The following is a 24,969-nucleotide window of genomic DNA, read 5'->3' as shown; positions in this document are numbered from 1 at the left end:
AGATCATGTAATACATTCTTAACTGTAATGAACTTTATGCTGACACATGACCCTGTTAGACTGTTAGCACAGGTCCAAGCCCTGGGCCCCACTTCCTGAAGAGTAGCATCCACCGAATACAGCACTCTCAGTTCGGGGACCATGCAATGAATGGTGCTGATTAGTTTTTAAACAGTCTCGATATTTATCATGGCACAAGTTTCAAAAGTACATTGCCACAAATACATACTACTTGGACTCTACACATGTGACTTTGTGGATCATTTCAGATTCTATGTCCTTCATCATGAACACGGAAGTTGTAGGCAAACACCTCCTTAATGGAAACCTGTTCACTTTATGTGGCTCCTATACCTTCCTTGATCTCTTGAGTTTACTTTCCTTTTGCCCCATCGCTCATGAGTGATCTGCACAGGACCATATAAAGACCCCTCTTTGTTGTTTCTTACAGAAACAGATCTGCCAGCAAGTTTGTGAAGTCCTGATCTGTTCTTTGCTGTGGAAGACTTTGTGGCATCTCTTCAAGTGGTTGTGGTTGACGCCCACATCATAAGTGGTGTGCAGAAGTCACTGAACAACGGCATTAAGACCTGAACACTAATGACTGGGAGGTCTAGGATGCTGCTATACAGCTGTGAGGAATTGCTTTGCAAAGCTGATAGTTTCTTCTATTTCTAGAGCCAAAGAATCTCTACAATGGAGCACTAACCTGAAAGTCAGGGCACTTGCGTTCTAGTCTCAGTGCAGCCCCTGAGCAGGAGTGTGTACTAGACAAGGTACTTCAGTTCCCTAAGCCAATGTTTCTTCAAAAGGGTTGAACTTGATGATCTATTAGCTCCCTATGAATCTTAAAATCGATATATAATAATATTATCCCATGACTTTTCATACTATGTATTTAAAAGATATATTAAAGGGGGTGCCTGGGTGGCTCAGTCGGTTGAGCATCTGACTCTTAATTTCGGCTCAAGTCATGATCTCCGGGTTGTGAGATTGAGCCTCCAGTCAAGCTCCATGGTCAGTGGGGAGTCTGCCTGAGATTCTCACTCTCCCTTTCCTTCTGCCTTTCCTCCCCCATCTAAAATAAATAAATAAATCTTTTAAAAAAATAAAAATTAAAAAAAATTTTAAAATTTTTAAATAAGAAAAATAAATAAATAAAAATAAAATATACTAAAGGAATGGAATTCTGTGGTTTTTTGAAAGAATGATTACAATTTTCCATGCAACCTTGGGAGAGCTGGAAAGTATAAACTTCTACTGATATGTGTTGTGATGAGCACTGGGTGTTACATGTAACTAATGATTCACTGAACACTACATCAAAAACCAATGATGTACTATACATTGGCTAACTGAACATAATAAATAAAAAATAAATAAACTTCTATTTAGAGATTCACAAAACAAACAACAAAAATCAGTCCACATAAATAAAACATGAAATTAAAAAGCAAGCATCAATTTAAATATAAAATAAAAACTGCTATTTCTGTACCAGAAGTTGGAAAGCTGGAGACAACAAATAAAAGAGCAATAGCTAACAACAACAAAAAAAAAACAGATAAAATAATGGGATAAAGAGGATTCTATGGGGGACTCAGCCTCTTCTTCTACCTCTCTCCTTCCTATTCACTGATCCCCAAAGACGCAGGAATTGTTTCGGTATTTTTTATGCCCTGAATAGAGAGAACAGAGCCAATACAAGTACAAAGCTGGAAGGGAATAGGTACTTAAAAAGCCAGCTAGGGAACAAAGCAGGGTGGACAAAATCATAGTTTCTAAATGGGTGCATGGATGGATAAGCCTTAATAGGATACCTGAAGGAGAGAGAGTCCTGGTTTGGCCAGTGGGAGGGTGTTTCTCAGGTGTGTCTATCTCTGTGTTAACTCCATCTCCACGCTGGAAAAACCTGATGCTGGATGCAATGAATGCAGCTCTGCTGGAGTGGTTAGGGAAGCAGATAGTCACTAATGCTGGAATTATAGCCACATCTGTGGCCATGTGATTAGCTGTAAAGCCAAGTATCTGCCACAAACCCGCAACTATGATATGTGAACTGATAACAGCAACAATTAAAACGATAACACTACAAAGCCTCAAGAAGTCTTTAATTATTCATTTATTTGGAAAGTAAGGTTGAAGAGTACAGCTGCTAAAGATAAAGCTTTTCTTTACTCATTCCTATTTATTTGGCTTTAGAAATTTTTCTATTGTTAATGTAATTCTCCTCCGTGTTTAATGAACTCTGATGTTCCTGGAAGTCCTACAAAAAGATCGGTGTTAAATCCCAGTACTTCCAATTACATCAGGCATGTGAGCAAAATATTAGCTCTCTAAAACAGACAATCAACGCAAACGTCACTGGAATGAGGGTCACACGGGTATTTAACACACTTGAACGTTGCAATTAAAATATAGTGACTGCTGTGTGCCTCTGAATTTAGTCAACAAAAATCTGTGAGTCATACCATGGTGCACTTAAACCACTCTGAGACTTTACAGTCTAGACGAGGAAAAAGGGAATGAGCAAGACATATGATACAATCTGTTATGCAATAATGTTATGTAGGCGGGACAGATTCCGAGCCATAAGCAAGAAGGGGGAAGGGCTGACTTCTGAATGGGGATTAAAGAAAGACTCATGGCGGAGGTGGCATTTGAAGTGATTCCTAGTCTGGACAATGAGGGAAAATGACATTTCTAACAGCTGGGATAGCATGACGGGTAAGTCAGAGGCAGGTGAGAGCAGAGGGAGCTTGGGAGATGGGGAATGGTGGCCACTAGATGAAGTCACAGATATGGCCATGGAAGGAGATGGAGGATGGGTTACAGGAGACTTGCCTGAAGAGTCTGGAATTTATTTGGAAGTCTAGAGAGAAGGCAACTTTTTTTTTTTTTAATTTGGGAGCCACAGTTCATCACGCCCTTTAAGGATTATCTGTCTGATGAGGATGGGCAGGATGGCTTGTGAGGGAAATCCTTGGAGTCCTCGTAGGGGGCTATAATGAAAGATGAAAGCATAAGAAGGACTTGCTGAGGCTGTGGAGTGGGGGTGGTGGGAAAGGAGAGTGATATACTTCCTTCTAGAACAGGGCCATCCAATACAACTTTCTGCTATAATGGAAACACTCCCCGCACTATCCAATGTAGTAGCCACCAGCCACATATACCCAATACGCACTTGAAATGTGGCTAGGGTGACAAAGAAACTGAATTTAAAATTTGATTTAATTGTAATCAATTTAAATATAAAGAGCTACATGTATCTAATGACATGGACAGTTGCCAAGTAACAACTATCGCACAGGTAAGTTGTCAAAGAAATCAAGAGACATAATATTAAAAATGTTTAAGTAGCCCAAGGCAGAAATTCACATTACTCTTGATAGCTTTCTTAAAATTTTGGCATGAGTCAAGTGCCTGTTGAAGGACATTTAGCTGTGACTTTCCAGAGGGCAGGAATATTCATTCCTCTTTCTATTTCCTAGTCCCGAGTACAGTCCTAAGCACTGTAAGTACTCAAAGTAAACAATTTGGAATGAATACATGAATGGGTGAATGCATGACCACAGTGTCTATGCAGCTTGGAGTCCACCATTTAAAGAGTTGAATTTAGGAAAACGTCTTAATAGGTGAAGTAGCAACTGTCGACTACCTCTGTAACTTCATTGCTTAACTGCTCTAAAAATCAAAATACTAGAGTGTATGAACTGAACAGCTGGAAGAACTGAAGTTTCATTTTCTTAGTGAAACTGGTAGTGTTATTTTTGCTCAAGAGCTTTAAAAGAGGCAAAGGATTCATAGGAATGGTAGAACCTTAACACCATGATACATTTAGTTTAATGCTTTGAGAAAGCAATTTCCTGATTATAAAAGCAATACATGCTTTTTATAGAAACGCTGGAATGCATTAAAATAATAAAGGAGAAAATAAAAGTTATTCACAATTTTATAACCAAAGGCATTCACTGTTGAGATATTACATATCCTTTATGTCTTTTTTCTGTATCTATCTATCTATCTATCTATCATCTATCGATCTATCCTTTTCCTCTAAATGAGGCAAATCTTCATAGCATGAGCAATGTCCCCATTCTTATAAAACAATCCTAATAGCTGCATAATATTCTGTCATGTGAAAATGCCATAATTTATACAACCATACCCCTACTATTGGTCAGCTACATTGTTTCCAATATTCTAGAATGCCATTTGGCAATTTGTATCAAGAGACTTAAAATAGCTAGTAAGTACTTCTGGGAAAATATCTTAAGGAAATAGTCCTCCCGGGCGCCTGGGTGGCTCAGTCGTTAAGCGTCTGCCTTCGGCTCAGGTCATGATCCCAGGGTCCTGGGATCGAGTCCCACATAGGGCTCCCTGCTTGGCGGGAAGCCTGCTTCTCCCTCTCCCACTCCCCCTGCTTGTGTTCCTGCTCTCGCTATCTCTCTCTCTGTCAAATAAATAAATAAAATCTTAAAAAAAAAAAAAAAAAAGGAAATAGTCCTCCATGGGCATCAAAGAATTATTTATAATAGTATCAGGCTGCTAAAAGGCTTAAACATCAAATAATAAAAGAATATTAGTAAATTATGTTATATGAATATTAAAACTTACAAAAGTTGGTTTTGAAAATTTTGAAATAAGATTGAAAATACTTATAAGTGAAAAACATGATATCGATTTACATAGGTACTATAGGCACCAGTTTTTAAACCAAAACCCAAACCCTTGCATAGAGAAACAAACAAACAAACAAACAAACAAAAAAGCCTGGGAAGCACATAGAAAAAATATTCACAAGGTTTTTTTCTTTTTAATTTCAGTATAGTTAACATACAGTGTTATATTAGTTCCAAGTGTACAATACAGAAATATTAGCAATGGTTATCCTTAGCTGAGAGACCAGACAGTAATTATATTTGTTTCCATCCCTAACATTTCCATACATTAAAAGCTCTGTAATAGACGTAACTGTCTGTTAAGGAGTCCACCGAGTGTTGTGGTTAAGACCTCAGAGTGCTCTGATGTTGTCACCATGTCCTCAAAGAAGACACCATGGTGACATCCATGTCACTTACTTAGGTTGTTTAGAACACTGTGAGACAAGTTTGTCCCTGTTCCTATAGAGAGAAGCAAGTGAGCATGAGCTCTAAAGCAAACGGAGACTTGGGGACTTTCACCACAGTGCACGTTCTCATCCCTCTTCCGAGGGCGGCACAAGGACTTGGTGACCTTGCTGAAAACCTTGAACAACAATCATAGAATGTTAACTTCATCTGCTTCCCGTTAGAAAGAAAAATCATGGTGTTACCATGTCAAAGAGTCTCAGGTCCCATGCAGGGGCTTCTGCCAAGGGTCTCCCATAAGACCTTTCAAACACACTGGGCAGGTGGTATGGTTTACAGTCATGACCACAGCGCTGGAACAGCTTCCCGCGTGAAAAGGCAGTAAGTATGGCTGAAGCGTAATGGCCTCCAAAACTACTGTTACCACTTGCAGGACTCTTACCAGTGCTGCCTTTACGTGCTGCCCATAAGGAGGATGCTATGCTAAGCAGTTCCCTTTATTTTTCATCATTCATGCCCCCCTTTTGCAGATGAAGAAATATTAATTAAGAGCTTGTTAATATCCTTATTTTACATATGGAAAACTTGAAGGGTAGAAAGGATAAGTAAGTTGGCTGAGGTCCTTTACTAAAAAAGCATCAGCAGGCGCCTGGGTGGCTCAGTCGTTAAGCGTCTGCCTTCGGCTCAGGTCATGATCCCAGGGTCCTGGGATCGAGCCCCGCTCAGCGGGCTCCCTGCTCAGCGGGAAGCTTGCTTCTCCCTCTCCCACTCCCCCTGCTTGTGTTCCTGTTCTAGTTATCTCTCTCTCTGTCAAATAAGTAAATAAAATCTTTAAAAAAAAAAAAGCATCAGTGGTGGGATTTCAACCCAGGCAGTCTGCCTCCGGAGCCTGGCTCCTCTGCTTTCTCTCTCATCCCCATTCAGCTCCACCAAGCTCTTAACCTCTGCTCTGAACACTGTTTACATAATCAAAATGAAGTTTACATACTTGCCTATTTGTAAGCCATTTCTAGCTAATGTGAACAATTATCCCACTAACATCAAAGTGAATAATAATTCACAGAACCCCCTTTTAATAGATATAGCTCACAAAACCAGAGATTCACTGGAGCAGTTCATTTGAATTAGGTTCTACAGTCATTTAAGATTTAATTTGAATAAAATTGGCCAAACTTACTGTATTACGGCACTCACAGAAAACTGTCTAGTGCCAAAATAGATGTTTCTCTGACTGAGATTATGGGCATTCTTCTTCTAATTAATTAGGACAGAACTGTCCATTTTTATAAGCCCACTGTTTGTACCACTGATCACCTGAGCTGGAAGCAGGAAAGTCGTTTAGCTCCGTGACTATGAACTGTTTTACCTTCCCAGCACCGCATTCCACATCGTCCTCAGGCATTTAGTTAGAACGTGAAATGACTGCACTGCATTCTCCCATCCCAAATTCTCCTCGCTCTCCACATTCATATCTGTTGGTAGAAGGGAGTGATGGAAAACAGTTGAACTCAATCAACATTCAGACGCAAAAGAAAAAGAGGCCTTCAGAAGCAGACGTTGTGACTCCGACCGTACATTCACTGTATTGCCTTGAGACCTTGTTAACACATTTTATTAACATGAAAACATATCTCAAGTTGATGGATCTTTTCAGATTTCAGGGTGTGGATCTCCCAGAACCTCTTTACTAGGCTATATTCCTAGTTTATAACTTCTTGTCCTCTGACCTGTGATTTCATTTAATAGGATTCAGTGCATCTAGGAAATTACGGTTTATAAGAAGAATATCGTCTGTCTTGTACTTTAGAGTTTTCAAAGCATCTGTTGAGTGTTCGTAGCATTTCAGTTATGGGCATAAAAGGAAACGATGGCCCTTTTAGGGGCTGGGAGTGAAGAGCTGAGGGTTGTGGTCTTATATGGAGCAGGACATACCTCTTTTCAACAACCATACTGGGATTTGTTGATAAGTATATGGTCATCCCCTGACTCAAACATTATAGATTGCTTCCTACCTGCCAAGAATTACTGGGCATCAAATTAACATTTGTAATATGACTTCTAAGTGCCAGGCCCCCAGCCTGGGCTCAGAATAGGAAAAGCCTATGATGTAACTCAAGGATTTTTTTGTGTAGCTCGCCAGCCTATGCCGCTGCACATCCAAGGTTGGGAGCAACAGTGCTGTGGAAGGAGCCCAAGCTTTAAGAAACCAAGTGCCTGGAATTAAAATCCTGTCTCAATTGCTTACCAGCCAGGCGACCTTGAGAGTCATTTTACTTTTCCATGCTTCAGTTTCTTTATCTAGAGCCAATGGAAACAACCTCTTGGGGCAAACGTATAGGGAAAATAAGGGGATGGATATAAAGTTTCTGGCATGTGTTCAATTAATAGGAACTCTGTGGGAAGAAAAGATTAGGCAGGAAGGGGGAAAAAAAAAGGAGAGCGCAACCAACTCAATCCCTTGATACTTGATGAGATGAATGCTATGAAATGTGATATTAACAGACCCCAAAGAATATGCTCTTTCCATCCCAGCACCTCAGAAATGCATACATGCGTGTCATTTACACCTCCCAAATGCAGAGAAGGACCAAGTGTATGAGTGCCAAAGAAAGACATCCCTCCTGCACACAGCAGACTGGTGAACTCACCAGCAGAGAACTGTAGAAAAGAGTATGCAGCTTCGTGAGCAGCTAGACCCAACCCAGTCACCCCAGGAAGGCAGGCGATCTGCTATTAGAGAAAAGGCTAAGGACATCCCATTTTTTAAAATATTTGCCCCGCTGGCCACTACAGAGATCCAGGGGTCTCTCGTGCCACAGGCATTTCCAATGACCAATAGGCATGAAGTGCAGGTGTTACTTTCCAGGAGCTCCTGGTGTAGTGCAATCCCCAGGAGCAAAGGGCACAGCATTGGCAGCATCTCTGCCGTGCAGGCTGCAAGTGGCCCCAGGAAACCTATGTACTCACTGGAATCCTAACACTTCACACCCCAAATGCAGATCCTTATCCCAAATCCAACAGCTGGCTGTAAATCGTGGCGCCGGAAAAATAAGATGGAACAATTAAACTTCAGGCGGGAGTATGGATTTAGTGAGATGATTAGGCTCATGATCTTTTTTTTTTAAGTGTTCAATAATTTATCAGTTGCGTATAACACCTAGTGCTCATCACATCACGTGCCCTCCTGAATGCCCATGATCTTGAGCAAGTAAACTACTTTCTAAATTTACTAATGGGCTTTAAGCCAAACCCCCACTTACTACGGTCTCCACAAGAGGCAGACTGGGCACTAGGTCAGGTTTTATGGTAATACTAAGCAAAAATGAGGTAGGAAATCGGGTGATCGCTAAACCACAAGGACTTTAGTTACTGGCATTGACTGCAAACACTAAGAGAGGAAAAGGTCAAGGATAATTTGAAAGAACTGAGATCTGAGATCTGAAAGAACTGATTTTATTCTTGATACATGGGCTCTAATTTTACTGACTTCACCCTGATTGAGGGAGAGAAATGAAAAGAGAACACTCCTATTCACAGGAACTCTAGTGACATCCCCAGGAGAAATTTCATGTCATCCCCAGAGATGCTCTCAGGCATGAGGAACATACCCCTCAGAAGAGCCAAGTGTGCATTTTAAAGAAAATTTACTGGCATAATTTACTTCTCTCATGCAATAAGATGTTCTTCCTTTACTTTTACAGCCATGGGAAAAATTCGTTGGTGACTAATGAATTTTTAATGTTTGTATAGGAGTCAATCAGTCACAAGCCTTCCTGCTTTGATTTCATACTTAATCTTCTGGTATTTTGACAGCAATCCCAAAGATAGGGAGAGAAGCACACAGCTGTTTAAGTTAGGGTTTATTTTCTCCACTCTCTTTACAGCATTAAGAGCACTGGAAATGACAGTAAAAGCATTATCTGATTTGACTTGAGTGGCAATCTTTTCAATTTAATAACTCTGATGTCAGCGTCTCTGTCATTTTGCCAAGTTTAAGTCCAACTTCTACTGAGATTAATACTCTAATGAAGACACTATCTGATTCCAGGGCCAGCACACACTTGGGAAGCTTTGCTCTTCTTCGCTACTGTTGGAGCTTCTTCTGTGAACCATGATAAATCAACCCCAGCTAGCGTGCCTGTTAGTTGTGAACCCAAAAACCATCGAACATCCCCATTTTACTCTAAAATTTTATTACCCTACAGCATATTTAATATTTTAGTATCACTTTATTTTCCAGTGTTTTACCCTGTTTTTTTGGTCATTCTTCCAAACCACCCCATAGAAGGTAACTAAGTGGTCTGGGTCCTAAGTAAGACCTACCAAGGTTAAGTGACTTTCCCCAAATCAGAATTATCCAACGCCCTCTGAAGAATCAGCTGAAAACTTCATTCCCTAGTCCACAGCTCCATTAGGATAAAGAGCATTTACAAGCACCTATGTGGTAGAGGGTTGAGCCCGAACCTGGCTAATCTGAGCTCATCACATTCCATTTGTTAAAAAGTGCTTCCGACGTTTTGCACATTTTTCATCTACATATAGAACTCAGACTATCAGGGATACTTGTAACTCTAGGGAGTCCTATTAGCCACTTCTCTTCCAGAAATTTATTTATTTCAAAGGTGAAAATCAGGGAGAGAAAATCAGTACAGACTGCAAGTCTGAGTCATCGGAGTGCAGTTAGGAATCCAAAACATAGCCCGGCTCTCAAAGCTTAGCGCTACATCGGGAGGGGATAAACAAGTCCCAAAATACTTAGTTTAACAAAGGAAACAAAAAGGCATGTAAGCACTGCCAGTTCTCTGGGCGAAGAATTCAAGGAGGAAGGATACAAGAGCGAATGGCCACCGTTGACGTCTCTGGCCATGGCACACAGGTGCTCTTGGATCTCCCACCAGCAACTACACAAACCTCCCAGTGTGAGACCTGAGGCTTTGCCATTTCTCCGAACTTCTTAACTCCACGATGGCCATTAAGAGCACCAACTAATCTCTTTCCTATTCTCCCAGCAAGACGAGGAAGTGCTTTTTTTTTTTTAATTGCCCTGTTTAAAGCCATGGTGATTGTTTCTTTCCAGTGATAGTCAGAGTCTGTTCTCTTCAAGAGATTTTGCAGAAACAATTCCGAGCCTGGCCTTCATCAGTCTGTACCTAAGTTCCGGCAGGAGCCTCCTTGCTGACCTTCCTTCCTCGAACTTCCCTCACTTCAGTATCCCTACAGAGAGGACACACCTCTGCCCAGGACTTAGGCAGCCCCTTTCCAGTACCCGCACTGCTATGTGCAGTGCACGAGGGGTGGGGGTCAGTGGCTCTACCCACCCCGCTTCCAGGAGGGGCATGCACCTGCTCTAGCTGATCTGAACCCAAAGCTCAATTCTAGGACATAGGCTGCATTTTTGGGGATTTGATGTAGGCCTGAAGCTTCTGGCTACCAGCTTATTGCCCCAGGAAGGGCACCTCCCTGAGAAAAGGGCTGGCATAGAGAATGGCAAGAAGGGGACCCATCAGAAATGACCTTGCTGGGGCCCCTGGACTATTCTTAGATGTCAGTGACAGGAGTCCATAAATTCTTCCTTTTTGACTTGGCCAGTCTGAATCGGGTTTCCGTCACTTGAAGCTGAAGGGCTCCCGAGTGATCAACCCCACACACATCTGACAAGGCCTTCTTACTTGAGAACTCTTCTCCTGGGTTGTTTGGTTCAACATTCTTGCAGACCTGCCTGCAATGTACAAACTGGTCTACTCTTCCTTCCAAACTCTTTCTCTTTCCAATTGGCTCCCTTTAGATATATGCCAGTTCCTGTCTGCCTTGACCTTCCAGGTCCTGGCTCAGTGATTTCCTCAAACCCCTGTACTGTCTCCCTTCCCAAATAAAAGTCCTTTGTGTCTTTCAGGGCTTTTTTCAGAACTCAGCTGATTTCTTCCTGCTACCTCCCATTGGCACATTCATTCCCCGTACTCCCTCATCAGGCACCTGACGATAGATTAATGGAGATGCTGATTTCCTCAATTAAGTTAAAAATTTCTTAAGGTCCATGAATTGTACAATGAGTGTTCTCAAACCTTTTGAAATCTACCCTATTCTTTTTGATAACTAAAAATTCCACAGCTCTTTTATTTATTTATTTTTAAAGATTTTATTTATTTGAGAGAGAGAGAGAGAGCACATGAGAGGGGGGAGGGTCAGAGGGAGAAGCAGACCCCTTGCTGAGCAGGAAGCCCGATGAGGGACTCGATCCCGAGACTCCAGGATCATGACCCGAGCCGAAGGCAGTCGCTTAACCAACTGAGCCACCCAGGCGCCCTCCACAGCTCTTTTAATTTTATCTGAAATTTCAAAACAAATTAAATATGGTGACCAAAACCAAACTCAATATTTGGTATAATATTAAATATGCATTTTTAAACTCAACTTGGACAAGAAATCTGGGTTGTATCCTGAGACCAGTGGTTCTCAAAACTTGAGCGAACATCACAACCACCTGGAAAGCTTAGGAAAACACGTATAGTTTGTATTTGGCCCGGCCCCTAGAGTTTGTATTTCAGTGGGTCTGGTGTAGGGCATGAGAATGTGCACTTCCAACACGTTCCCAAGTGATGCTGAGGCTCTAGTTTGAGGACCACACTTTTGAGAACGGTTGTACTGGAAGCATGTTCCTTCCCCTCCATTCCATATATGAAAAGAGTGCGTCTTTGAGGTCTGGATCCAGAACTCCATCTCTGCCTCTCTATGACCATGTGAACTTATGATCTGTGGCAACAGAGTGCAGAGCTCGGAGTATGAACTCAGTAGCCACACAGAAGACAAGACCATCCAGATCTGCCATGTTGCCAGGTGACACTGATCGTTCAAACTCCTCACTCTGAGTATCATGAGGCAATCATAGAACTTATGTCCTTGCCTCACACACAAGGGTTAGAACTGAAGTGCTTCTCACGAGGCTCAGCACATAGTGAGTGCACAGTAAATTCTGACTGTTACCACCGGGGTGTCGTCATTACTATTGACAACTGCAGGTTGATTGTCTTCTGATTCCCAGTCCGAGATTCTTTTCACTCAACAATATCCCTTTCAGACATTTTTTAACTTTCCATCTCTTTTAGGCGAATCCACCTTTCACTACAGCACAGCCTCTAATATTATCTGTCTCCCATCTCATGCTATTCATCTGTTCCATCAAAATATTGGAAATTATCTTTCTTTGAACAGCTCAGGTATTTTTTTCCTTCCATCACAAAATGTACTTTTCCCTTCAGCCTAGTTCAGCTAAAATTCCATTTTTAGAAAGTCTGTGCATTAAAACAAATTAGATTCTGGGCCTAAAATAGCCCCCATTTTCTCACCCCCTGACAATTATTAACAGTTTTCCTACAAAATACATTAAGGCTTCCCAGAGACTCTTATCTATGGAATTCTCTACCACATTAGCACTGTGGAGAAGAATGGTTATTTGTGGCATTTCGCAGAAACAAGAGGAAAACAAGATTCATTGTCTCCTGCTCTCTTTCATTCGCTCCATGGAGTAGAGGCTGGAAATTTGCTCTTAGTGTGGTCGTGGAGTTTCTGAAGAGGCATCAACCATGTGTTCAGAAACTTGACAAGGGGCTGGCCCAGAGTGAGCCAGGGCACAGAAGCAAGATGCTCAGGAAAGCAGGAGCCAAGAGTCAAGCAATTAACATTGTTTTCATGCTTCCCTATAATTAGCCCGATCAAAGGGGACCTGGGCTTACAGATTTCAGCAGGCCTGCTGCACTCTCTGAGAGCAGTTAGCAAACAGCACTATAGATCTTCAGTACGACTAATTAATTGTTCACAAGCAGAACTCATTTTCTTATAAATCACTCCCTTCTGAGTCCTTTACCAGTTATTCCCAGTTGGAAGTGTTGCACTGGAGAAAATGTTCAGGACTTACATAGTTCCCGTTTCCTGAGTGTTAACTGCGTCTTGCAGATTGCTCAAGAACACCTCAGAGCGACCCTCCCAGGTGGGCTTTGGGGCTCCAGCTCCCGTGATTTGACCAAGCCTCATTTCTAGGAAGTGGCAGGACTTGAACTCAGATCTTTCAAAAAGTCAGTGATTTGCAAATGTTCTTGATTCTTAAAAAAAAAAAAATCTCCTGAGCTGCTTAACAACAATACACATATGACTCCAGTAGGTCTGGAAGGAGGCTGGGAAGCAGGATATTTAAAAGGATCCAAGTGATTCTTACTTTCACTGAGGCTTGGTAAACCAATTGCAAAATTTAAGAGACCGTCTGTGGAACTTTCTGTTTTATTCCAGTCCATTGCATGGGAACTTTACACTTTCATGACGTGTCAGTCTCTTTCTAGTCTTTTCCTCAGAGACCCAGATTCATTCCTATGATAGTCCAGATATATGTCAGTCATCCACCCAGAACTCTGAGGGGTTCCCTGTTTCACTCAGCATAGAGGCCAGAATCCTTATAATGGCCTACAAGTGCCCTGTGTTCTGGTCTATTCTTATTTCTTGGACACTGTCACTCCTCCACTCATTCCTCTCTGGATACATGGCCCCTTGCCATCCCACAAACACTCCAGGAACTCCTGTCTGCACCTTTGCACTTACTGTTCTCACTGCCTAGAACACTCTTCCTCCAGATATGCACACAGCCAACTCCCTCATCCGCTGTCAGTCTCTGTTTAACTGTGGCTCAGTAAGGATGGCCCTGGCTTAAAACTACAACCGTGCCCCACTCCTGTAATTCCTAATACCCTTTACTTTCTGCCACTTTTTTCTTTTTGTCATACACTGTCATCCCCTTCTACCATGCCAAATAATTTACTTATTATGCTTCTTATTTAGTCACCATCTCCTCCACAGAGTAAGCACCGTGAGGTCAGGGACTTTGCTTGTCTACTGAGGTATCCCAAGCACCTGGAACAGTGCCTGGTATATAGCAGGTGCTCAATAAATGCATATTGAATTAATGACTGTAATGGAAACAAAACTTCACACAACAACACTTAACCTTACTACATCACTGTGCTCTGAGGCAGCCAATCCAATTCTATTCTAACTTATTTTATTCAAGTGTTGGGTATAATTCAAGACTTGGCCAGTGAAAAGCACTGACATAATTAAAATTCTGTTGCTTTGTTTGCCAATATCTTGCTGGGTGCAAGACAGGGCCCCAATTCTCACAATGTGCTATTTGACCAGCAAAGACGAAGGCCTCCCCCAAAGGTAAATGACCATAATGGCGGCAAACAACTATACATGATAACAGTCCACGCACAAATAAGAAAGATGCTAAGATGATAAAAGCAGAAGTTTTGGCATATGAGTCCTTTGACACAATGCTAACTTAGCTTTGAAGGTACAGAGCAAAGCCGTGAGAAATACACGAGGATAGTAGGCAAGGCATGGGTGAGTCAGCAAGAGGAACACTAACATGTTCTAAATTATATTGTTAGTTACACAAAGAATGTTTTTAAACCTAAAGTTTAATCACCATGTTTTGTGAATTTTCCTTTCAAAACTGTTAAAAGGACAGGACTGGTTTTATTTCAGATGAATACATTCAGATGAACAAGATTAGTAGACCCGATAACACCAATTATTATTTGTAGTTGTATCTTATGGGATCTTAAGTATTCTTTCACCTTAGTTTGTCTTCGTGCTTCAGAACTGACACTGTAAGCATTTCCCCACCGTATTAGTTTGCTTGGGCTGCCATAACAAAACACCACAGACTGAATGGGTAAACAATGGAAATGTATTTTGTCACACCTCTGGAGGCTGGAAGTCCAAGATCAAGGTGCTGGCAGATTTGATTTCTTCTGAGGCCCCTCTCCTCAGCGATGGCTCTCTTCTCCCCATGTCCTCATGGGGTCTTCCCTGCCTGTGTCTCTGTCCTAATTCCTCTGCTTATAAGGACACCAGTCATACTGGATTAGGGTCCATCCTCATGTCCTCATTTTAACTTAATTAAAATTAACTTTGAAGACCCCACCTCCAAATACAGTAGCCGCATTCTGAGCTACTAGAGCTCGGGGCTTCAACATATGAGTTTGGGGGAAACACAATTTAGCCCACCTACATTTCTGATTCTAATCCAACCTACTCGGGATTAAGCGTATTATTTTGCATCTTCATCTGCTGTCATATATGCAACCAAAGCCAAAAGAAAAATATACAACTTCACATTCAATGTACGTGACATCCCCAAAATAATAAACGGAAATGAACTGGCTAGTAATACAAATTAATTAATTAAAGTTAATTTAACTACACCTAAGATTTTTCATTTTTCTCATCAACTAGGGAGAATAAAAGAACTTCTACTCAAAGCTTGGGCTTTCTTCCTAGATACTTCATTTTAGATTGGTTTACACAGACACCTTTTTTCTCCTTAACAGTCTTCTCTGGGCATTTGGTGAAAATTAAAAAGAGAAAGGAACATCCATCTGAGGGAGGATCAGCCAGTCAATCCAGGAGAAAAACAGGAGGTTTAAAATCAACCATGTATAGATGTTTCGGCATCAAAACATCCTAGGAAACACTGCTGTCTCCACGTTACATAGAGTGTGGACTCTGAATGGAATACAGTTGTCAGGAGCACCTCAGTGGGATTCAGAACACAGTGGTGTGAGAATTTTGTCAAGTCAAACGTTCCCTGAGGGCCTACTATGTGCAAGAAGTAGTGCAAGACCCTAGAGGAGATTTAGCAAGAGAGTACTGGAAGAAGTGAGGAATTTTTACTAGGTGAATTAAAGATTTGGTGGAGACATAAGAGCTGTCCAAAAAACTTGAGGGCTTGCAGGCAGAAAAAAGATTCAATTTATTCTCAGAGGCTCCAGAATGCAGAGTTTGATCGAGTGGTTCAAACTCTGAGAGGCTGCTTTTGGCTACAAGAAAGATGAACTGTCTAACAGAACTATCTAGTAACATTGAGATAATGAGTTCCCTCTCACCAAATATATTCAAAAGGAAGGCTCAGGGTGCATGGAGGGATTCACGTGTCAGGGAGAGAATAAACCACTCCCTTGGTTCCTTACAAACCCATTAGGTTCATTCTCCCTATGGGCTTCCAGTGATAAAGTCAGACAGATAGACAGTATCTACTTCTATGCATTGTCTAAATAATATTTTGTCTACAGTAGAAATAAAAATACTATCATCTATTCCATGATGCATTCCATACAGTGGAATTATCCATAATTTCTTCACTCCTTACCAGTCACTGCAAAGGATCTGTGACACATCTCTCCCTCTATCCCCTGCCACTAAATTCAGATCAAGCCTACAATCAAAACCAACCACCTTGTCACTAAGGTGACCCAGACAAAAATGACCCCAAGTGTATCAGTGCAGGAAATAGAATTAAAATAACATAGCTCCATTCTACCTTATGATCTTAGATGGTACCTTCATTACAATACCACTTTCTTGGGAACAATGTGATGGTCTCCAGTACTCAGCACTAGCTTCATGGACTTAATATTCCTATACTGTGACCAACGAGGCAGTTACTCGAGATTAGGTGGGGAAAGAGGCTACTGCACCATGTATTTGCAAGGGGGCCTGTTGTTACTGCTGCTAATACCTTTGCCAAGTTGTTAACAAGGGCTGAGGATCCTAATATTCAGTGGTGAACGCTAACCCAACCTTAAGAACCAACCTCAGGGGTGGGAGCTCCGAATGGAAAAGGGTAAACATCTGCCAAAGTTAAGTTCCATCTGATTTCATGCTCCCATGAGCAGTGGAAACCCAAATCACCTAATTTTCTACCCAGCTAGGCTAAGAGGATGGTCACAGGGAGACACACTTCACAATCGTTACATTTCATTTGATTTTATTTTTTGCTCGTCACCCCTAAATTAATAAGGGCCACCACCGTTCAGCAGCTTAATCAACAGAACTCCATCATTCTGTCAGCCCCTTAGGAGGGAAGGAAGTGTGCAGGAGAAAGCCTGGCTGGGGGAGGGGCGCATGGCAGAGAAGGGAGGAGGTGGGATAGGGATTGAGAGAGAAAGATGTCAAAATAATGTGAGACCTCCCGTATAATCTGGAGCTGAGGCAGCCATGTAATTATAAAGCTAGCTCTTCTTTCACTTGACAGCACAAGAAAAGAAGGTGAAGAGAAGCTTTTAAATGAAACATGACATTCCCTTCTTAAAGTCTGATTTAGATTTTAAATGGCTTAGTACTTTGCATTTACTTCCACACTCTGGGCTATCCAAGGAATAGATGTTTAATAGAAAGAGAAACTACACATCTTTTTTTGGGGAACAGTATGCGCATGTTTCTAAACAATTTCTTTATAAACATTTTGTGTTTATAAAAGCTTTTTACATTATCCAAGCAGTAAGTGGCCATGTTTTGGTAAGCATAAATGTATTTTAGCTTACAGGGAAAAAACATGATATGCTTTTTGTTTAAAAATAACATGAAGCATAATGTGTGCAATGCATTAAGAATTTATTGCCCGTTTCTGCTTCAGTTCCTTTACTGGGGGTAGCCCACAGAAACTGCAAGTCCCTACAGGCAGTGCTCCGTGGCCCACATTAAATTGGAGCATTGCATGCTGGGACCTGTAGACCCTAAACAAGAGGGCAGCTGCAGTATGTTTCCTGTGTGATGGGCGGTCTAACAAGTTTCAGAGTTTATATTCCATCTCATAGCCAAAGATGAACATACCTGCCTCTTCTCTCCTTCCCACACCCATCTTAACATCCCTCCTACCCCAAAGGACTCCAGACATTTCCTCCCAAAGTGGGTATGAAATGCCCCAAATTGCTGTATCTACTTGATAAGTATGACCAATAATATTCATAATAATGCCCGATAACTATTGAAAATTTTGGCATATTGCAAAATATTTAATACACATTATCTACACATGAGATGGATATTATTAAACTCATTTTATGAAAAAGAAAGCTGAGGCTCGAAGAATGCAATTTACTCACAAGTACATAGCAAGTAAATGACAGATCCGAGACCGCAGCCCAGGTCTCGGGCTCTCAGTCCAAGTCTTTTCTGCATCCCACCCTCCTTACTCTTTTTTTTTTTTTTTTAAGATTTTATTTATTTGAGAGAGAGAGAGTGAGAGAGAGAGTGTACAAGAGGGGCGAGCGTCAGAGGAAGAAGCAGACTCCCCACTGAGCAGGGAGCCCGATGCGGGACTTGATCCTGGGACTCCAGGATCATGACCTGAGCCGAAGGCAGTCACTTAACCGACTGAGCCACCCAGGTGCCCCACCCTCCTTCCTCTTTTCTTTCTTTTCCTTTGTCCTTCTTGTCCCTTCTCTTTTCTTTCCCTTTCTTTCTTTTTAATAGCTTTATTCAGTTATAACTGACACATAATAAGCTGAACTTAAAGTGTACAACTTTATCAACTGTGATGTGTATATAACAGTAATAACATCACCATAATTAAGATAATAAACTTATCCATCAGCCCACCAAGTTTCCTCCTGATCCTTTGTTAACATCTCCCTGTCCCCATTCTATACTCTCCCATCCCAGGCAACCACTAATCTTCTTTCTTTTTTTTTTAAGATTTTATTTATTTATTTGAGAGAGAGAGAGAGATTGAGAGAACAAGTGGGGGGAGGGTCCGAGGGAGAAGCAGACTCCCTGCAGAGCAGGGAGCCCAACATGGGACTCGATCCCAGGACCCTGGGATCATGACCTGAGCGGAAGGCAGACGCTTAACCGACTGAGCCACCCAGGCACCCACTAATCTGCTTTCTTGCACTATGGATTAGTTTGAATTTTAATTTTATATAAATGGAATCATACAGTATGCACTCTTTTGCTGTCCAGCTTCTTTCACTTGGCATAATTATTTTGAGACTTATCCAGGTTGTCACACATATCATAAATTCATTCCTTTTTATTGTTAAATAATATTCCAATATATGGATATACCAAATTGTTTATCCATTCACCTGTTGATGGACATTTGGACTGTTTCCACTTTGGGGCTATGACAAATACAACTGCTATGAACATTCATATATAAGTCTTTCTATGAATATATGCATTCCTTTCTCTTTGGTAAATATCTAGGAGTGGAAGGCTGGGAAATATGGCAGGTGTATGTTTAAGTTTTTGAGAAGCCACCAAGTTGTTTTCCAAAATGGCTGTACCACTTTGCTTTGCCACCATCAGAGTGTGAAAGTTCCAGTTCATCTACATCTTCACTAACACTCGGTATGGTTAGTCTTTTTAACTTTATTCATTCTAACGGGTGCTAAATGATATCTCATTGTGGTTTTAATTTAGATTTCTCTAACAACAAATGATGCTGAACATCTTTTCATGTGGTTATTTGCTATCCATGTATCTTCTTTGTTCAAACATTTTGCCCATTTTTAGTTGCATTGTTTGTTTTCTTACCATTGAATTTTGAGTGGTTTTAGACATTTTGGATACAAGTCCTTTATTGGATATGTGATTTACAAATATTTTCTCCCAGTGTTTTTCAAAGAACAGACATTCTTAATTTTGACAAACTCAGATTTAGTCATTTTTTTTGTGTGTTTATGGGTCATGGTTTTGATGTTGTATCCAAGAAATCTTAGCCTAACACAAGGTCATAAGTATTTCTTCCTGTGTTTTCTCCTAGAGGTTTTATATATAGTTTTTGGTTTTACATTTAGGAAGAGAATATGTTTGGGGTTAATTTTGCATATGGTATGAGGTGTGGGCTGAAGTTCTTTATTGCATATGTATTTTTTATTTGATTACTTTTATATTGCTCTTCTATATTTGACTATTTAAAAAATTTTTTTTAAGATTTATTTATTTATTTCAGAGGGTGGGGGAGGGACAGAGGGAGAATGAGAGATAGAGAAAATTCTCAAGCAGACTCCCCACTGACTCCCCAACACAGGGCTGGATCCCGGGACCCTGAAATCATGACTAAAGCCAAAATCAAGAGCCAGACGCTTAACTGGCTGAGCCACCCAGGCACCCCAATTTAAAAATGTTTTATTTTTAACTTTTTTTTTTTTAAAGATTTTTATTTATTTGACAGAGAGAGACACAGTGAGAGAGGGAACACAAGCAGGGAGAGTGGGAGAGGGAGAAGCAGGCTTCCCGTGGAGCAGGGAGCCCGATGCGGGGCTCGATCCCAGGACCCTGGGATCATGACCTGAGCCGAAAGCAGATGCTTAACGACTGAGCCATCCAGGCGCCCCTATTTTTAACTGTTTTAAGGCATCTTTCTCTTCCAATTCTTTTAGCAATTCTTTTTCTTTAGGAACTGCCAAGACGATAAATAAACAGATTTTAAAATAAAGATAGTCAATAGCATAAACCAGACAATATTAAAGTAACAACTTAGAAGTGACCAGACATCGAATAGGCTTTATGAGAGGAGCATCCTGAGAGAAGGCTGAAGCCCACCTGCTGGGGGTTACCAATGGTCCCGCACGTGGTAAAAGTGAAGGCTAACACAGTGAACGTGCTCTGTTCTGAAGTCCTATACAATCAGAGAGCCTCACTGGAAACTGAAAAACTAAAGATAACATCTATTAAAGGCAGAGTTCAGTCTATCAAATTATACATTCTGAGCAGTGCTGGTTGATAAATAACATTTCTCCAGTTTCCTTTATCTTTGTTTTGTTTTTTCTTCCAATTTGAAGACCCTGCTTTACATGACACTGTTGTTCAGAAATGCTACTTCTGTCCTGGGGCAGACTGAAGTGAAAATGTCTGTAGTAACTGCCAAGAGCACTGCTTTGTCCCTTCCCAGGGGTGGGTCACTAGAGACTCAAAATCTAGAAGAAACTGTTCATCCTGCTGCTCCAGGATTCTAATTTTAACACTGGGAGGTGAGAATGGTGGGCACTTGGGAACTGTATGTTTTACATAGATCTGAAATCATTGGATCTGTACCTTAAATTCTTCACCGAACCCTATGTTAATCAAGGGGTCAGCATGCATCTTTCCAGAAAAAAAGGGGGGCAAAAGATAGAATAGGGAAGAAGGTAAAAGCTGGGGGTCACAGAAATTAATTGAAAGTAAGTATTCTTTACAGAAATTGGTAACTTTTCTTCCTGGGTGGAAAATGTTAACTAAAACAAAACAATAATCAAAGAGAAAAGCATCAATTTAAAATATTCAATTTAAACCTGAAATTAAATTACTGGAACTGGTATCCTTGATTATTATTTTTTAAATTTTTTCTCATGAATATTCCAAATATAACAAAAATCATGGACATTTTAAGTCTTTGACCATATAATGAACATTTCTCCATCCACTGTCCAATTTATTAATCTTAATATTTTACCAAACTCTTTTATTTCTTAATAGAATACATTATTAAAATAATCATTCTTGATTAAAAATTGACAAATAAGAATAAACTGCAAGGCATAAAAAATATACTTCCTCCCACTTTCCACAGGCATTGGTAATCAATCATGGCACTCTTTGTTCCTAACCTCTATCAATTGATTAAAATTCATTCAAAAAAAAAAAAAGAAAGAAAGAAAGAAAAAGAAAATGTAATAACCATTCCTGACAAATGAATAAGAGGCATAAACAAAGGGTTCAACCTAAAGACTGGGAAAAATTGAACTTTCTAGACCAATTAGCTTGACTTTATGAATAATTACAGAAATTTTGCTTTATGAAAAATGAATAACCTCAAGCCAGGCCACTTTCTTTTTGTGAAAAATCCACAGTGTTTAACGAAAAGACAAAGGTTAGGAAAATAATGAAAAACTATTTTTTTGTCTGAACTTTGATAACTTTTTGGAATCTATCAGTAATTAAAGTCTGATTTTCTCAGGATCTATAGTTATACTGAAAAGGTATTTGCTATCTATTTTTCTGGTGCTCCATAGTAAGATTTTGTCTACTGTTAGGTATCTGCCTCATGCAACAGAAACAGGCGTAGAACTGTCCTTGAGAAAGGCTTCTTTCCTTCTCCAGACAAGGGGTTCTCAAGACTCTCCCTGAGACCATGTACTAATACCTGTTGTTTTCCAGTTCTGAAGTGAGATGAGTAGTTAAAATGCTTTTTTATTTGAAGACATAATACAAAGAACATATCAAGTTTTCAGTGTTTATCTATGACTCCAACAACTTCTCAATCCTTACCTTCTCCTTCATGCTTAATGCCCTGGCTTCATGTAACCTCTCATCTCACGCTAACAGTTCCATCTCTGTGGCTGTCTGTTTCCCTGCCTGAGGATCAAGTAGTTGCTTCCATTCATTCCTTTCATAGTATGTAAAATATGAAACAGATAAAATCAAATTCCTCTCTCTGTCATCAGTTACAAAATGATCAAGCCAATCTCGTCCTCCTTCTCTATTTTACTCTGTGAAGTTGTTTTGGAAAATACTCATATCTTCCAACTGCTCTTCAATTCTAAAAACAGTTAGGGTAGCTTGACTAGCCTGGGATGTCTGGAATCTGCAAGAAGATGAGATAAGAATGTAGGCTCTCTTCCTGACAGTTTTGTTCTGCGAACTATCCCTTGCTTTTGCAGGGTTTAAATGGCAGGCAGGAGTTGGAAAGGACTGCCCAGTCATGTGCTACACCGTTCTGCCTTTCATTTCTCTGCTTTTGGCCACTAGAGAGACCACATTTATCAAGACCTATGGCCAAAATGTGCTGGGTGCTGTTAGAGAAAAATACCCTCATTGTTTACTGGCCTTCCCCTCCCTGACCCCAATATCCTTCCTTTGGAAGCTCAAAGGACATTTTTTGAATAATAGTAAATAAGCTTAAAAACTTACTAGCTGGAAATACTGGTTGGGAGAGTGTTTTAATCATTTTAGATCAAATCAAATGACTCCCAGTTGGAAGTAGAAGGGAATGATGCTTCTTATGGCATTCATGGAATTCTGACCTAAGGTAACTCTTTTATTAGGGACGCCTGGATGGCTCAGTTGGTTAAGGATCTGCCTTCAGCTCAGGTAATGATCGCAGGGTCTTGGGATTGAGCCCCACGTCAGGCTCCTTGCTCAGCGGGGAGCCTGCTTCTCCCCCCTGCTTGTGCTCTCTCACTCTCTCTCTCTGACAAATAAATAAATAAAGATCTTTAAAAAAAAAATAAAGTAACTCTTTTATTTTAACCATCAAGATAAGTCTTCTCAGCCCCCATCCCTTAGACTCCCAAGTTTGCATCATCTTCTACACACAGTCCTGCTTCTCGGTTATATTTCTTTTCCACATCTTCCAGTGGCCTTCTTTATTTGAATGTCTCAAAATAGTCTTTGAAAATATCAAGGGCTGGGCGCCTGGGTGGCTCAGTTGGTTAAGCGACTGCCTTCGGCTCAGGTCATGATCCTGGAGTCCCAGGATCGAGTCCCGCATCGGGCTCCCTGCTCGGCAGGGAGTCTGCTTCGTCCTCTGACCCTATCCCCTCTCATGTGTTCTCTCTCTCTCATTCTCTCTCTCTCAAATAAATAAATAAAATCTTTAAAAAAAAAAAAAAAGAAAGAAAATATCAAGGGCTAAAAGTACCTAAAGATAGAGAGTTCTGAGAGTAGAGAAATGAATGTCCATGTTCTACTGGATGGATGCTTAGAAAGCCAGTTCATGGAGAAATGTGAAAATGAGGAAGGTAAATTGTATTTTATTGAGAGCCTACTATGTGCCAGACACTATAGTAGAAGCTTTCATGTTACCATATTTATTCTTCACAATAACTCTATAAAGTATTATATCCACTTTACAGGTGGGAAACTGAACTTCCGAGATAATAATTTCATTGCCCAAGGTCATAATATCTTCTAAATCAAGATCTAAACCCAGGGCTTTAAGATCCCGGCCCTTATGATCACAACAGGTATGGGACGCTCATTAGTTCCAGTAATGCCTTTCTCCAACTGCACTCAGGAGGTATTTATTATGTGTTCTATGATCCCTACTATACCAGTATACTGTGGGATAAATAATATATACAGTTAATCCCTGTCCTCAACAGCTTTAATCTAAATATATTCCATTTCTTTCAATTAGGAGCCATGTAATCATAAAAAATTGGGGGGAGTGCAGGGGACAGCAGAGAGTGAAACAGAATCAATATGGTGGAAAAGGAGAGTCTTGATGGATTGATGGAGATGTGGGAAACCCTTGAGAAAAGGGCTAATTAAAGTAGGTCCTAATGGAGCTTAAGATTTCATCTATACTCACCTTGCCCTTGCACCTTCTTTAACAGATGATTCACTGTTTGGGGGGAAAAGGGTTCCTCCCAATAGCAACTGTAGCTCAGTCTTGCTTTGCACAGATGAGGACCCTCAAGTCCAGAGGAAGCAACTCAATAAAATCTACCCAGCTAAAGAGGATCAAACTTGGACTTTGAACTTGTCCCTTACCCAGTTTTATGCTTCTTCCGCATGCTTTAGTGCAGCACATTCTTAAGATGTATTCATTCATTCATCCACTCATTCATTCTTCAAAGAATATTAAGAATATTAAGTCCCAAGTGTGTTCCAGATCCTGTGATAGATGCTGGAGAAAAAATAGGAAACTCTGCCTTGCAGAGCTTATAGATACAGATTCTCACCCTCCCCCCACCAATATAGCTAGTAATAAAGTTACAGAATAGAGCTACAGAACATTTGTTTTCTCCTTCCTAAAGTTTAAATCATAATTTCAGTGATCTGTGACTATTAGTCTATTTTCATGTTAAGTGTCTTCTTTTAACTTTGAGTTCCACAATTATCATCTATGCTTCAGGAAAGCAGAAAGAATTGTTTAGATCAGGGGCTCTCAAACTTCAGTGTGCATGAAAATCACTTGGAAGACTCATTAGAACACACATTGCTAGACTCTCCCACAGAGTTTGTGACACAGCAACTAAGGGACAGGACCGAGGATTTACATTTCTAACAAGTTCCCAAGGGATGCTGCTGCTGTGGGGACCACACCCTGAGAACCACTGATTTAGATCAGCCCCAGAATGCA

At 40.6% G+C, this 24,969-nt stretch overlaps 1 protein-coding gene across 6 annotated transcripts in view; it reads right to left on the bottom strand.

Annotated features, from left to right (window-relative positions):
* Positions 1-24,969, bottom strand: part of LHFPL6 (LHFPL tetraspan subfamily member 6) — a 348,330-nt gene that overhangs the window by 244,457 nt on the left and 78,904 nt on the right. For 3 of the 6 annotated variants that reach the window (XR_010410022.1, XR_010410021.1, XM_064586158.1), the window contains exon 3: positions 6,436-6,541. The exons of the other annotated variants lie outside the window; for them this stretch is intronic. Coding sequence is in view for 1 of the 3 variants with exons in the window: in XM_064586158.1 (XP_064442228.1) it covers positions 6,436-6,541 (106 nt within the window). In the remaining 2 variants the exon portion in view is untranslated. The remainder of the gene's footprint in view (positions 1-6,435; positions 6,542-24,969) is intronic. 6 annotated transcript variants of the gene reach the window in all.

This window comes from Mirounga angustirostris, unplaced genomic scaffold (genome assembly GCF_029215605.1).
Source record: "Mirounga angustirostris isolate CCGP_5_RB_7025 unplaced genomic scaffold, mMirAng1.0.hap1 SCAF_3, whole genome shotgun sequence".
Classification (NCBI taxonomy): Eukaryota; Metazoa; Chordata; class Mammalia; order Carnivora; family Phocidae; genus Mirounga; species Mirounga angustirostris.
This window is presented reverse-complemented; position numbering and strand designations above follow the sequence as displayed.